Below are 14,407 nucleotides of genomic sequence, written 5' to 3'. Positions count from 1 at the left end.
TCCATTTCGTCCAAAACTCAAACAAGGCAGTGGCGGAGGAACACAGAGTGGCGGAGTTTGAAATATTATTCTGTCTGGGTCACAAAATAAACTTTAAAGATATTTTCATGTGAGAATGGTGCTGTGTAAACTTCAAATATCTGCTCGATTTATCAAGACATCACATATTTGCATAAGTGCTCTAACGTTTTTGGAGACTCTTTCAGGTTTTTGTTTCTTGATTACCAGCAATAATTTTATGATTTGGAGTTTTACATCTGTATGCTGAGTCCTGCGTTCTGGGTCCACTCCCTGCCTGCCACACGCCCGGCAACAGACAGAGCAAACATAAAAGAAAAAACTGTCTGCAACTCGGCATTGAAAGCAGTCTGAGGCCTGAGCATTAGACTCACAGGGATTACTTTTATGTTTTGTCATGTTTAATAGGAGGAACACTATTTGTAACAGTATATATGGAAAAGCGTAATAGGTCCGCTATAATGACTCTGAATTCTCATATAAAAGAGACAAAATGTGTTAGTTGTTTGGATTCATAGATGACTCTTAAGAGAGAGACGTCTGTTTTCTCTGTCAAGATATAAATGATCTGACTTTTCTCCTAAGTATTCTCCTTTCTAGACCCAAAATCCTCTGAAACTTTCTTTTCAGTCATTTTCTTTTTCGAGCTCACTGCAAAAAATGACATTAAAGTTAATTAGACCGACTATATTGTCAAAAGCTTTTAATGCATGTAGCTACTTTTCTTCTTTGTAAATCTGTCTGCAGAGTAGACGCGATCTGCCAAGCTCCATGTTATTTTTAATCTTCATTTTTTAAGAAGCACCGTGAAATGAATCAGAAAATCAAAAAGTCCTTTGTGCCCATTCCTGTTTGCGTTTCCACCACGATCGCAAAACTGTGAAAATCAACTTAATTAGACTGATAGCAGATGAAAAAGCAACAGGTTTTCAACAGTTTTCCCCCAGTGGGTATCTGACAAGACCGAGACACAGTGGCATCCCACTGAGAACGCCTGTCTCCGCAGTAGGAGGTGATTGGGTCCTCTTACTTGTTAGTTACCAAATAAAAGTTAAGTTTTGTTTTTCTTTGGCATCTTTGTCAGCAGTGTTTCTCAGACACTAATTCAGCCCCAGTAGTTTTCCTCCATTTTAAAACAAGTTCAAGCAGCTTTCATATTAGAGCTATTAAGTTAGATTTTCAGACTATAACTCTCTTTGATTTGTACACTAGAATATACGTGAATTGTAAACTGCATCTAAGGCAGGATTACAAACAGAGCAAACTAAGCAAATGCTCAGGAACCCACAACTCCAGGGGGACTCATAAGTCTGTCACCGATGATCGGTCCTGCATCCTTCGAGTTTGGCTCCAGTAAATGAGAGGGACTCAGACTGGAACCAAACTGTTTTAGTTTTGCTTCTTTCCATCAGCGCTTTGTGTAATTATCAAGCAGAAACCCGAGGAAAGAACTGTAAGACAGCAGCAAAATATTTTTGGTCTCAGTATGTCTTTAGCAGTTAACGAATCACTAAAGGCGGATCATTATTCACTGAGTGTTTTAAGACTTTTTTTTCTCTGCCCAGTAGATGATGAGTTCGCTGTCAAAGAAAAATTGCTAGCTTTTAATTAGCTTTGAGAAATCAGTGAATTATTTCGGCTTTGGTTTCAGCTTTGGATTGGTGCTTATGTAGCACTTTTCTACTTAAGCTACATTCACTCATTCACACACACAGTCATACACTTCTTCTTCTTTTTTTAGTGCTTTTTAATAACTAGCATCCTCACATTTGTTGGATGCCCAAGGGCTTCTTCAATGTCCACACATGTGGATACTGGAGAAGCACTTCTGATTGGTAGATGAGCCCCCCACCTCCTGGGCCTCAGTCGCCTGTGATGACACAACTTTGGAGGTGTCTGAGTAATTAAAAAAATGAAACTAGTATAGTTGTGCCACAGGGCCTCATATGAGATCACCCTAGCGATTACTGAGCCAAACAGGCTATATCCCTTTGACACTCACACTGCATTTAAACGTGCATGAAGGGCAATGATAGGGCGAGAGGTGGGGTCAGTTCTTGACACTCTTTCATCTCCTTTTTTTAATCCATTCTAGTCACTCACACTTCCTGTCTCTTCATCTTCATCCACAGAAATAACAACTACAGCACTTCCCACCACCCCACTCGCATCTACGCCTCCCATGACCACATTTGGTGCGACCACCACAGCACCGATCACCAACCCCGGCACTACAGCAGTTATAGAGTGTGAAGATGGACGGCTGGACTGCATCACTGAAACCGAGACCCCCGAATACGACGAAGGTAAACCACGGAAACTCGGTTCCTTTTAGTACGCTCTCCGTCTCGGTGTGTGTACCGCTCGCCAAATTAAAATGCAAAGCAATAAAAGGTAAAAGGATTGAACGCAGGAATAAAAGCCTTTCTTCTTTCTTCCTTTAAATGTTATTGATTTAATTTCTGCTTTAATGAAGCCCAGTTGGAATTGGATCATCAGAAATTCTCCCTTATCTTCTCACTAGCTGCTACAGTTTTGACTGAATTGGTCTTTTTCTGTTCAGCCTTATTTATTTATTAGCTTTTCTTTAGCGCTGTCTGACTATCCTTGTTTCCGATTCTCCTTTATCCTCTCTTTTATTTACAGCCAGGTTAAGCATTAGGCCTCTTTTCTAGGATTTAAAAAGCTAAAGAAAAAAATCTAAAACCTTAAAGTTAAACTGTTTGGCTTGAATGCCTGGTACTAGTTTTTCATAAAAGCAGGTATGTTGTGTTTGTGCTGGCATCTGTGTGGGTGAGAAATCCCTCTCTGACCTTTGACCTCAAACTGACTGCCCCATCTGTCTTTCGCAGGAGGCACCACGTCCACCAACCCCATTATGGAGTTCATGCCAGGTGAGCATTTCCGCCCCAATCTGCTCCCATGTTTCCCCGTACAATGTGTTTCATTTAAAGCAAAGTTGAACCATTTCACAGGCAGCTGTAGATGTGAAAGCGCTGCTCGGGGTTTGCCAGATCGGTGCATTAATTCAGCCAATGGACCCATTATTCAGTGTCACCAACGGTACTGACCACGGTCGCGAAGAACAATGAAGCTGACCTCCATTAGAGTTAATAGCTTTTTCATGGCCCCACTTCACAAATGAACCTGACACTGCTGAACCCTGACACTAGCGGACTACAGAGAGAGACAGAACAGACACACGTGCTATTAGGTTATATATTTACAGAGAGAGAGAGAGAGGAAGAGGGTGAAAGAGAGAGCAAAGACTTTTTTTTCGTCAGTGTTTTTCATCTTTGATGCCAGACCAGCTGTAGTCAAAAGACGATTATTTCCCTGTGTAGTAATTTGCACAGCACAGATCGCGGAGGCTTGAAGATGCACAACACCTGTAGGCAAGCTTAAATGCTGCGCCACATCTGCCAGCTAGATGCAACTGGAAGGCTATCAGCTGATCAGAAGGATACCAGCTGAGCTTGTATTTGTAGCTTGCCTCTATGCTCAGTTTTTAAATGTAACACAAAAAATCTGTTTAATCAAAGTTTTCATGAAGTGCTGTACACAAAAAATGAATAAATATGTTGAAAAATCATAAAAGAAATAGTTAAAACTCAAAAATAGAACATTTTAAGCTATGCTGGACATATGGGTGGGGCATCCACTACTTTTACTGGTACTGGATTCACTAGTAGATTTCTATAGTCTGATTCTTGAGGTGCCATCGCTATATATTTCTCTGGGTTAAATCTTCTTACATCGATGAAAAGGTTTCTACAGGTTTCAACAGCAAGGGGAAGGATAAAGGAAAGGAAAGAAGGAAAGAAAATAGGAAAAAAAGTCAAGATATTTGTGCATAAATGTCATTTTTTCATGTTCCTTTCCCTGCAGATTTCTCTTAAACCCCACTGGAAACATTTAAATAGCGTTTTGTTATAAAGAAACAACTTAAAACTTTCTAAGAGTGTCTGAGGTTGAAACTCATGATCATTCATCTATAAAACTGCACTTTACAGATGTGGAAACAACAGCAGAAAAGAGAGTGGCATTAGACTCGTGAGATAGTGTGAAAAAACTGCAGGTGTTAATGGAACGAGAAACATTGATGTTGTGATTCTGCACATGCATTTAAAATCAACTGCAGTGCTCTGTTTTGGTCATTTATGGCTTTATTTTCTGGGTGAACATTTTAGCACCACATCACAGTTCACCCTCCCTTGTGAGTACACCGAATTCAACTCATTTGGAGCAAACAGGCTGAGAAGAAGAGGAATGAATAGGCAGAAAGGTTAAAAAAATGGCAGCTCTGACAGGGGGGGAAAAGAAATAAAGCGGGGGGGGGGGGGGAACGGAGGCTGGGTGAGGAGGATAAAGAGGCAAAAAGAGAAAGGGAGAGTGCAGGTAAAAGAGAGGAACAGAGGGAGGTGAAGTGAGAGCAGCGGAGGAAGAATAAAGGCCTCTTGGGTCTCAATTAGCTGAGCTGAAGCATCGCGTGAAGACAGCTTGGGGTTGCTGGATGGTGGGTGGGTGGGTAAGGTGGGTATTACTGTGTAGCTCCATGGTCATCTCTGCATCCTATTAGCCTCTCAGAAACATGTCCACTGTTGAGAGATTTCTGCATTTATTTGGATGCTGCGGTGAAGCGATACTGCTGGCAGAGGCAGAGGAAAAAGGGAGGGTTTTTTCTGTTTGGGGTTTTAAGGGGGCCACATCCGTTGATGTTGGTGGCACCGCGCCCTGCTCCATGGTCCCTCCACTCTTCGGTTTCTCTCTCCCAAAGTGCTGATCCCAAACATATGTACGTGCTTGGTACTGTTTTCTATCAGGGCTGACATCTTGCTGAGGATGTGGAGGAAAATGCCCTCCAGCGCTGCACATTGTACATACAGTCACAACGGTCTCTCTGTTTGTCTCACCACATCCTATCTGTACAAGCCTTTTGTAGGCTGCACAATTTATACTCGGAGAGCACACGACAGCAGGAACAGCTTCCTGATAGGAATGCTACGAGACTTGCTGTCCTTTTTTTCAGGCCATCTTCCCTTACCTCCTCCTGAATGACACTGATTGGTCAGTGAACACAGCACCAGATTGTAGCTGTACGCCTCTTCACTTAAAAACCTAAGCAGTTTGTCACATAGCATAGCAGCTTTTCAGGGACTTGATTCAGTTCTCAGGAAGGGTTTACAGGAGCAGATAGGAGCTGTTTACTTCAGTATTTGGGATTCAAATGAAGGGCTACTGTTTCCTTAAGGTTGTCTTTAAAGTGCTTGACGTACCAGCAAAGATAGAAATAAATATAGTTAAGACACGCGTCTTAGAGGCTCGCCTCCCTGAGCCTGGTTCTGCTGGAGGTTTCTTCCTGTTAAAAGGGAGTTTTTCCTTCCCACTGTCGCCAAAGTGCTTGCTCATAGGGGGTCATATGATTGTTGGGTTTTTTCTCTGTATGTATTATTGTAGGCTCTACCTTACAATATATATTCCCTTAGATTGAGGGACTGCTGTTGTAATTTGGCGCTATATAAATAAAATTGAATTGAATTAAATTGAATAGAGGACCTTCCAAGACTAGGACTGAACTCACAAAAACTGTGCTTACTAATAGCTGATTATTGATTACAGGGAAAATTTTCAGTTATATTTTGTAGATACGAGATTCTTAGGAGTGTTTTTGTGTCTCTTTGCTACAGCTTACTTGTGGTTCGCCTGTAACTTTGACTTCTCGTCGTTCTGCGGCTGGACCAGAGAGACCGGTACGGGAGCTGAGTGGATCATCCAGGCCAACGGGGCTCCTGCTGTCCACAGAGGACCACCCCTTGACCACATGGGTAGGTGATGAGTGCTGACTTTTTTTTTCTCTTTCTTTGAACTAGTGGCACTCGACAGATGCTCTGGGAGAGTGCTCCGTAGCTCTCGATGTTACTATGCATCTGCTGAAAAGTCTGTTGAAACCTCTTGTGCTACAAATGGGAATATTTTCAACAAAGCTTTAAATAACACTATACAGTCCCCGTGCTGCTGTAAATTCACAACTCTGCCTTTTTTCTGTTTAAAGAAATGAGGAAAAACATGCCTATGATGTAAAAAGAAATTCCCACTGGACACCCAACCTTGTTCTTACTTTGAAGGACAAAAACTTTGTGAATATGGAAATATATCACAAAGCTAAGTAGGCCTGATGCTCTATGAGCTGTTATACACATGAAAAGGCTCAAGCCACTCACTCATGCCACAATGTTAAGTCCCTGTAAGGTCCAAAAGGACATATTTGGGTAATAATTACTGTAAGAGGTCCATCCTGTAAAGTGTATCTGGCAGAAGCCTAGGGAGAGATGCCCAAACTTCTTTCTTTTGGTCACCTTGCGAAGCGCAAACAACTGACCAAATGACCATTATCCCAAGGTTGTGACCACACACCCTCAGAAGGAATCTCACTTTCACTGCTTGCATCCAAGAGCTTATTCTTTTGGTCACTACCAGCACCTTCTGGCCCCAGGTGTGGGTGGGAAAATAACTCAACCTCCCACCTCCAAAACGCTGAGATGCTTGAACTTCTCCACTTGAGGCAGTAACCCATCCATAAATATCAAAACTATACTCATCATGGAGCACAGCCGGCAAACATTTTCTGGATCTGAACTGACCCAACCTTCCCAATAAGGATCTTTTCCTGATGATGGCAGCATCTCTCACCGGGTTTGACAATGGAACAGTCCAGAGTGTTCACAGCTGAAAGCAGAGGATCTAATCATAAGCAGAATCAGACGCATGCTGTTCTGCTGTAGCTTCCTGATGGGTTTGATGGAGAAGAGTTGTCAAAAATGGTACAAATTGTTGTGCATGTCATCGTGTGCATTCACACAGTGAGAGTATTCTGGCTGCACCAACGAAATCGTTGCTTACTACCCGGCCCTACTCACCAGAATGTTTGCCTGCAGCTTCTTCCTCTTCAAAAAAAATTATCTTCAAGTTGAAAAGTTGCTGTTATGAGACAGTGGAAGAAACCCAAAAATAGTAGCCATGTTTGAAAAAGATAAGAAGAGATGGTGTGAATTTAAATCAACTTATTTTTGTTTTGCTTTGTTTTTTAAGAACAAAAGATGCAATTGCATCTTGTGCCTTTTTCTAACAAAACATATGTTTGTATGGGCGTATTTTAATGTTATGTGCTGTAATACAATTTGAAGAAGGAACGAACAGCCTTGAAATCCTTGACTTTTAAAAGACATATAGCACTGAAATTCATCAACATGCCTCGGCTCTCTGTCCTTCTCTCCATTCAAGCTTGATGGATGTGATGGATGTTTCTGTGGAGACGGGAGCAGCAGTAGCAGCAGCTCTAAAATGAATGATTTCACCTTGATTTCTTGACTTAACCAGATCGCTAATAAAAAATGAGTATTTTGTGATGTCAAGTCAGATTTTTCTCCTGAAGCGAGAGCCCTTTGTTTTCACGAGAAAACCTTGTGAGGTCCTTGAATCTGATGTCTGTGGGAGTTTCGAAAGCTTGATGCTAAGCAGTATCACAGACATTATCAAGTACTCGCTTTATGAAAAGAAGGTAATCAGCTGAATGCAGTCAAATGAATGTACTGTAATGAAGGCTTGGGAGATTTATAAGTCCTTTATTGTCACACTGATGTTTGCGCTCAGTCATATTAAGGCGTGTATTCATTAAAGATGTATAGATATCAGCATATTTACATTCAGGGATGTATTTAAAAGAATAATATCAGCAGTAACGCATTGGAAAAGCTTTCAGGAGTCCTCTAATGTCACAATCACCTCTTACCTTGTCTTCTGCTGCCCCCTGCAGGCCAACCTGGGAACTTCATTTACGTGCAGGTGACTGACTCGGACACACCGAGTAAAACTGGTGAAGATGAGGACAAAGAAGAGAAGGTGGCGAGGTTGGCCAGCCTGCCCATCACCTCTCCAGACTCTGACCTGTGCATGGCGTTCTGGTATCACATGGTTGGTGAACACGCAGGAGCGCTTCACATCAAACACAGGAAGGAGACAGAGGAGGGGCAGATCCTGTGGACACTCAGTGGCCATCAGGGCAGTCGGTGGAGGGAGGGACGAGTTATACTGCCACACTCAAGCATCCCCTATCAGGTAATATAAATCTGGATGTAATGACTCTTAAAATGACAGCAGGGAGAGATTGTAAATTCACTACTACTGATAACTATAAGACAGAACATTCTTTCCTTATAAGCTCACTATTAGGATGGATTTTCAGGGTTATTTTTGCCGTCATTATGTGCAAACAGAAAGAAAGTATGTTAAGGGCAGAGAAAGAAAGGTATGATTTGGAACAAAAGAATAAACTCTGGATGTTGGGATTACAGTTTGCACCTTAACAATTTAGCCAAAAAATAAATAAAAATTTTTACTTATATACAGCAAAGTTTCTGGATGATTAACCTTCTCTTTTTGTTGTCCTGTATGAGAAAATGCATGTAAAAGACTTTGTGTTGTTTTTTGCAGGTGGTGGTGGAAGGCGTCGCAGACCGACGCAGCTTAGGCTACATAGCTGTGGACAACATCCAGATCATGGATGGAGTCAGAGCTGAGGACTGCAAAGGTGTGTATTTCAATGTTACTTAACATCGTCATCATTGCTGTTTTGTGCTTCGCTTTTTCTGTGCGAGGCCAGTGTAGCTATGGTTGAGGTGTGGGATCGGCCCAGTTAAATATGTGATCAGAATTTAAGAGTCAATATTTTAGTTAAGCCAAAAAAAGTGGAATGTCACTACCGTGTGAATGTGCAGTATCCCTTGGTTTTTTTAGTCAGATCCATCCCTCGTGGCCTGTTTAAAAGCACCAAGATGAAAAAAACTCTGCTCTTTATTTAGCAGGAAAAGTCCTTTTGTCCTTTTTCAACAACTACAGTGAAAAAAGAACCGCTGTTGGTGGAACAAATAACCTACCCTAACACATATCTTGTTCCAATAAATGCAAGAAATGGAACGAATCAGCGCTTTAAATATTAGCTCAACTTTGGTTATTTTTTGTCTAATATTCTTATTTTTGTCTGGGACATCATCCAAAATGTGTAGAAAGAAAGATATGAAATGCCAGCATCTGGCAATATAGATTAATAGTAGACCTGCTTCTGCATTGTATGCAAACAGAGAATCTTTTTTTATCCTCCAGATCCCAAACCTCCTACATCTCCACCAACAGAGATCTTCATTCTGCGTAAGTATTGAACATAATATCTTGGTGCCCGGTATATAAGTGCATGCAGTTTTTATTGGACATTTCTCCGCTTTACATCCTTGTCTCTGTCTCTGCAAAGTAGAATTGGTAAAGAAAAACAGTTAGTCAATGCCAGAATAAGAATCAGACTTGTGTTAGCATGTTATTTTGTTTGGTTTTACTTATGTCAAAGAACTACATCTGTTGTTGTTGTTGTTGTTGTTTTTTCCTTTTTAAAATTATTCATAACCGGAATGCTCCCATATACCAAATGAACAAGCTTATTCATTACTGTACTGCTGTAAATGTGATATTTATATAATAATTGTGGTCTTCAAGTAAGCAACCTCAGAAACAAAACAGTCCCAGATTTTACAAGAATATTTGAACATAATTCTAATGTAATTAATATGCGCAATATTCTGTCTCACATTTTCCTCTTCAGATATCTGTGGCCTTTCCATGTATCGCTATTATAATCTAAAATTTCAATAACACAAAATGCTGTCAATTGACAAAATAGCAAATAAATATTACGCTCCAGTAGATTCTGACATATCAGAAGTAGAAAACAGCCGAGTTTGATGATTTCTACTTTCTGCTCTTTCGCCCACATCTGCAAATCTCCGTATGGAGAAGAAGGCAACTCTGATACATTTAGTCAGATCAGGAGCTAGTGTTTCTAATTGGGAGTGTGGCTGCTCCTCTCTATCAACCCAACAAATTGTGTATATAATTTCTTCAGAGATATTGTTAATAACAGCAGGATGCAGCAAACCGCAACCTTAGTGCATAGCTAAAAGCTAAGATTTCATTTTTATGTTGACCAGGAATAAAGAAATAATTAGCAAGGCAGTGACATATAGGTCACAGGGGGGAATTTTCACCATCCCTCTTGGCAAATATACATATTTTCCTCATGGTAATCGGAAAACTCGGGTCAGAGACCGCTCGAATTGGGTGAATGGGTCCAGCAGATTCAACACATTCCAGGAAATACCTCCGAGATCTCTGTCCAAAAGAGTGCAGTCCTAGAAACATCAAAAATACTATAAGGACCCTCAAGCTCCTCTAGTAAAGCCTCTAGTAAAGGACCCGCACATGCATTGATTCTGTTTCAGACGTAGTTTATCATCAAGACACACTTTACCAAAGAACAAGACGTACGCATGAATATATATTTGCAGCTTCCTCCCTGGTTATAACATAGTAAGAATACTATAAGTTTAGTAGCCATCGAAGTTACATCAGCTTTCCCTACATAAATCTAAGAAAGGAGATTCAAACTCAATAAAATTATGAACATTTACACTTGATATATTAATTATTCAGTTATCAGGCACAATGAGGCAGCGATTAACCTAGTAAACAAGAGTCAGCCTCTTTTAGGGCTTTCCAACCAAAGAAATTAAATTAAAAAATGTCTTTCGTTAAAAATTAAGAATTCAGAGTTTAGGACAATCAGGGAGTAGATTTAGGATCATTTGAGAGACACATTTTAAAACTTTCCATCCACTGAAGTGACTTTTTTGACGTTACATTTGACACTGGCATCAGGGTCAGAATCTGTTTCTATTGTGAATATTTTAAATGGAATCTTTTTTTAATCTTTTGCAGCCATGGACACCTACTCACAAGAAAACAGTCCACTTGGCAGCCCAGGAAACATGCTGAAGACCCTGGACCCGATCCTCATCACAATCATTGCCATGTCAGCTCTGGGTGTCTTCCTGGGCGCCATCTGCGGTGTTGTCCTGTACTGTGCCTGCTCACAGGGCAGCATGACAGACAGGAACTTATCTGCCCTTGAAAACTATAACTTTGAGCTGGTAGATGGTGTGAAACTAAAGAAGGACAAGATAAATGGACAGACTAACTACTCAGAGGCGTGAGTTAGAAACGGGGACGGAGCTGCAGTTGCTCCGCATGGACACGTTCGATGCAGCCAATCAAGAAAGTGGAACACAGGGCTGAAGCCACCAATGGGACGGCAGGGTGGGCTGAAAAGTGAGCCGATGTAATTTTATTTCTCAGGAGCAGCAGTGGAAGGGACTCACCAATAGGGGGCACTGTGTATAAAGAATCTGTACAGCAAAAAAAAAAAGAGAAAAAAGAAGAAAACTAAGGATTCTATTTGTTTTTCGGTGTGCTTTGTTGATTTCATGTAATCACATGCTGGTGTTGAGACCAATTCAGATGAAAGTATTATTTGGAAAGATAAAATCAGTTTGTTTTTTTTTGTTTTCGTTTGTTTGTTTGCTTGGTTTTTTGTTTTGTTTTTTCCTCTTTTGTTGTTTCAGATGTCATTGTTACACAGAACAGGCAGACTATTTGAAATATGCTATTGTGATATCTGGCTCTTGTTGGCCGTATGTCCCCGTCCCCATGTGTGCATGAAAGTGTTTATGAGTGTGTGTGTGTGTGTCACATTCATACACATCTGTATATAAGGTGTGTATGGGTAGTAGTCTGACTGTAGAGGTGTGTATCATTACAGTCATGTTTGTGTACATGATCAGCATGCATCTGTATGTGTGTGTGTGTGTGTGTGTGTGTGTGTGTGTGTGTTTGTGAGAAGCGGGGACCCGTCCCTGCCTGTTGACCTGCGTCTAGTTCCGACAGTGCCTTTTTTTTTCCTCCAGTTTTTCTGTTGCCTTTTTTTTCTGCTGGTTGTTTTCCCATCAGCTAATGTCCCATCTGGGGTTCCTACACGGATGTGAAAAAAAAATGGAAAAAAATAACTTTTCCACATTGTGATAATAAACCTACAAACTTTTTAATGTTGTAGTGTGTTGTCAAATATCACATGTGTTGGTGTAGCTCTGTAGATCCTCATGCCTCAATGACAGTGGCACTGACACACTTTTAAAATCTAGGTGACATTTAGGAAAACTTGTGAAATCTATGGAATTTTCCAGATGGAAAATGTGTAGGAGCCCCGAATGCCTCATTTTCATGACACATCCAACATATTGTACATAGGTTTTAATATATTTGAGCGCCCTCTTTATAGAGAAAGACACCAGTGCTGCAGCATCCTTTCTATGCTGAAAGAAATGTCACTGTTTATCATTTGGATTTTGATAATGTATAGAAAAACAAAGAGATACACACCTGTGGTTTTTGAATTTAATTGTTCCCTGGTTTTAACTTATGTTTTTACAGACATGGAAATGAGAGTAAGGAGAAAAGCATCAGATATGCCTTGAAAGAAGAGATGATGGATTTTTTTGTACAGGGTAACCTCAGTACCATAAAGATGCTGACAACAAGTTGAGGATGGATTGTTAAGATTATTTTTGAACTCCACTGGCACACAATGAGGCTGCTAGAGCTTTAAGCAGAAGGGTGCCCAGTGGTCTGGGAGCCTTGTGATGGACTTCAAGCATCACTTTCAGTCTCTTTAGGGTCTAACAGCATCTATTATTGAGCAGACAGGTTTCATTTTCAGATAGGACTGAATAATTAAGAACAGCTGGAAATTTAAAATTGTTTTCACTTAAAAAAAAAACTTAAAATGAGTTTATTTTGTGAGATTTGGTTTTGTATTTCTATTTCATGTGGTTTGTACTTGGTCTTTAATTTGCTCGAGCATTTTAATGCCTTATTTACTGTAAACCATAGTAAACCTTTACACTTACCAACTTTGGTGTTTGTGAAATATAAAGTCGGGGTATTTATCTTCGAAAACTGGTTAAAAACTAAGAACAGCAAGTGTTCAACAAAGACTGCTTTGTTGTGCTTTAGCTTTTTAGCTGAACTTGTTGTTATATGGTTCTCTTCTTTAAAACACCGTAAAAAGAAAATGTTGGTGAAAACTTTTTACTACTCTCTAACTATCTGACAACCTCCAACAGATGTTTGTTTTAAATGGGAACATTCTGACTTATTGCTCCTTAAGTTGGGGCAAAATATACATGCACAAAACTTATTGAAACCCAGTAGTGTGGTTGACTGACATTTTGCCTTGTTTATTTTCTGTTTTTACTGCACCATGAGTGGTAACTCTACCTATTTTTAATGTAGCATTATGAGACATCACCCAGCTCAAACTGAGAAGTGCTCACCTAAGTATGAGTTCTCCATCTTTAACTGTCTTTTCTCTGTAGCCATTCAGTAAGCATCCACAATCAAATAAAGTGTGCTGACTGTTGAGGCATTCATGTTTTATTCTTCCACGTAACTCTTCATCTTCTTGCTAAAGTTTAACCTGTACATTCATAACAGGAAAAATAACCAGATAAGATATCCTCCCCCTTTAAACTTACAAGGATGCTGCAGCACTCAACGTGAAAACAAATGTTGCACTGATATATTTAAAAAAATAAATAAATAATCTATGTGTTTATGATGTTGATTTGCAAAAAGAGAGGAAGGAGGGAAGAGAGGACAGTGTTATTGTTGCTTCTTTTTAACACGGTTTCAGAAGACTACGTTATAATTCTGAAATGTACAATTTACAGAGATGTTTTTCATTCTTGAAAAAGCTTATATGCGTCTCTTTGAAAAGTAACAATTTTATTTACTTGGTATAATATCACCTTGTGTTTTTGTACTGTCACTGATGTACGTGCCAATGTTTTATTTTTTTTTCTTTGTATGACAAAAAAAATGTTTTATTTTCAGTACCGTTTTCTGTAATTTTGCTGTCTCAAATCTAGAAAAAGAAAGGAAATGAGGAAGTTAAAAAAAAAACATTGGAAAGCAGTGAGGCCTTACGTGACTAATAGTATTGTTTGTACTTTGACTTTCTGGTCAACACTCAGACTCATCTGTCTCTGTTGTCTCAGACTCTCATCATTGACTATTACATTCCAAAGAATTGGATCAAATAAATGTTTTAATTAAAAGCTGAGCTGCTTTTTCTTTCTAACATCAAAGATATATTTTCTATTCATTACATAAAGCTTTATTTCTATTTAAAAGGGTTTTCACTGCAGCAATTTTGTCATATGCAGATGTTACTTTAAAATATTTTGGCATCACTATGTGACAAGGACCGGATACCTCAGATGATGGAAAATCCTCGGTCAGTGTTTCTCCTTACTTTTTAACTTTGTTTGGGAGACTTTTGACTACCTACGGGACACTTTAGGGGTTACCAAGACGGTTTAGCATGTTGCTGCCAACACACCAGGCACGGGACATTCAAGGTTTCAGGGATGGTTTAAAATTTCTGGCTTTT

The 14,407-nt window shown here is 39.9% G+C and overlaps 1 protein-coding gene across 1 annotated transcript in view; it reads left to right on the top strand.

Moving 5' to 3' along the window:
- Positions 1-14,072, top strand: part of LOC146368075 (neuropilin-1a-like) — a 97,219-nt gene extending 83,147 nt beyond the window's left edge. Inside the window, exons 12-18 of the mRNA XM_084913277.1 lie at positions 2,151-2,324; positions 2,871-2,912; positions 5,706-5,843; positions 7,832-8,133; positions 8,509-8,605; positions 9,178-9,222; positions 10,840-14,072. Of these exons, the coding sequence (XP_084769403.1) occupies positions 2,151-2,324; positions 2,871-2,912; positions 5,706-5,843; positions 7,832-8,133; positions 8,509-8,605; positions 9,178-9,222; positions 10,840-11,114 (1,073 nt within the window). The 3' untranslated portion in view covers positions 11,115-14,072. The remainder of the gene's footprint in view (positions 1-2,150; positions 2,325-2,870; positions 2,913-5,705; positions 5,844-7,831; positions 8,134-8,508; positions 8,606-9,177; positions 9,223-10,839) is intronic.
- Positions 14,073-14,407: the final 335 nt, after the last annotated feature.

The sequence above is a fragment of the Perissodus microlepis genome, chromosome 18 (assembly GCF_051167445.1).
Source record: "Perissodus microlepis isolate ML-2025 ecotype Zambia chromosome 18, ASM5116744v1, whole genome shotgun sequence".
Taxonomy (NCBI): domain Eukaryota; kingdom Metazoa; phylum Chordata; class Actinopteri; order Cichliformes; family Cichlidae; genus Perissodus; species Perissodus microlepis.
The sequence above is the reverse complement of the archived record's forward strand: the minus strand, read 5'-3'. Positions and strand labels throughout refer to the sequence as shown.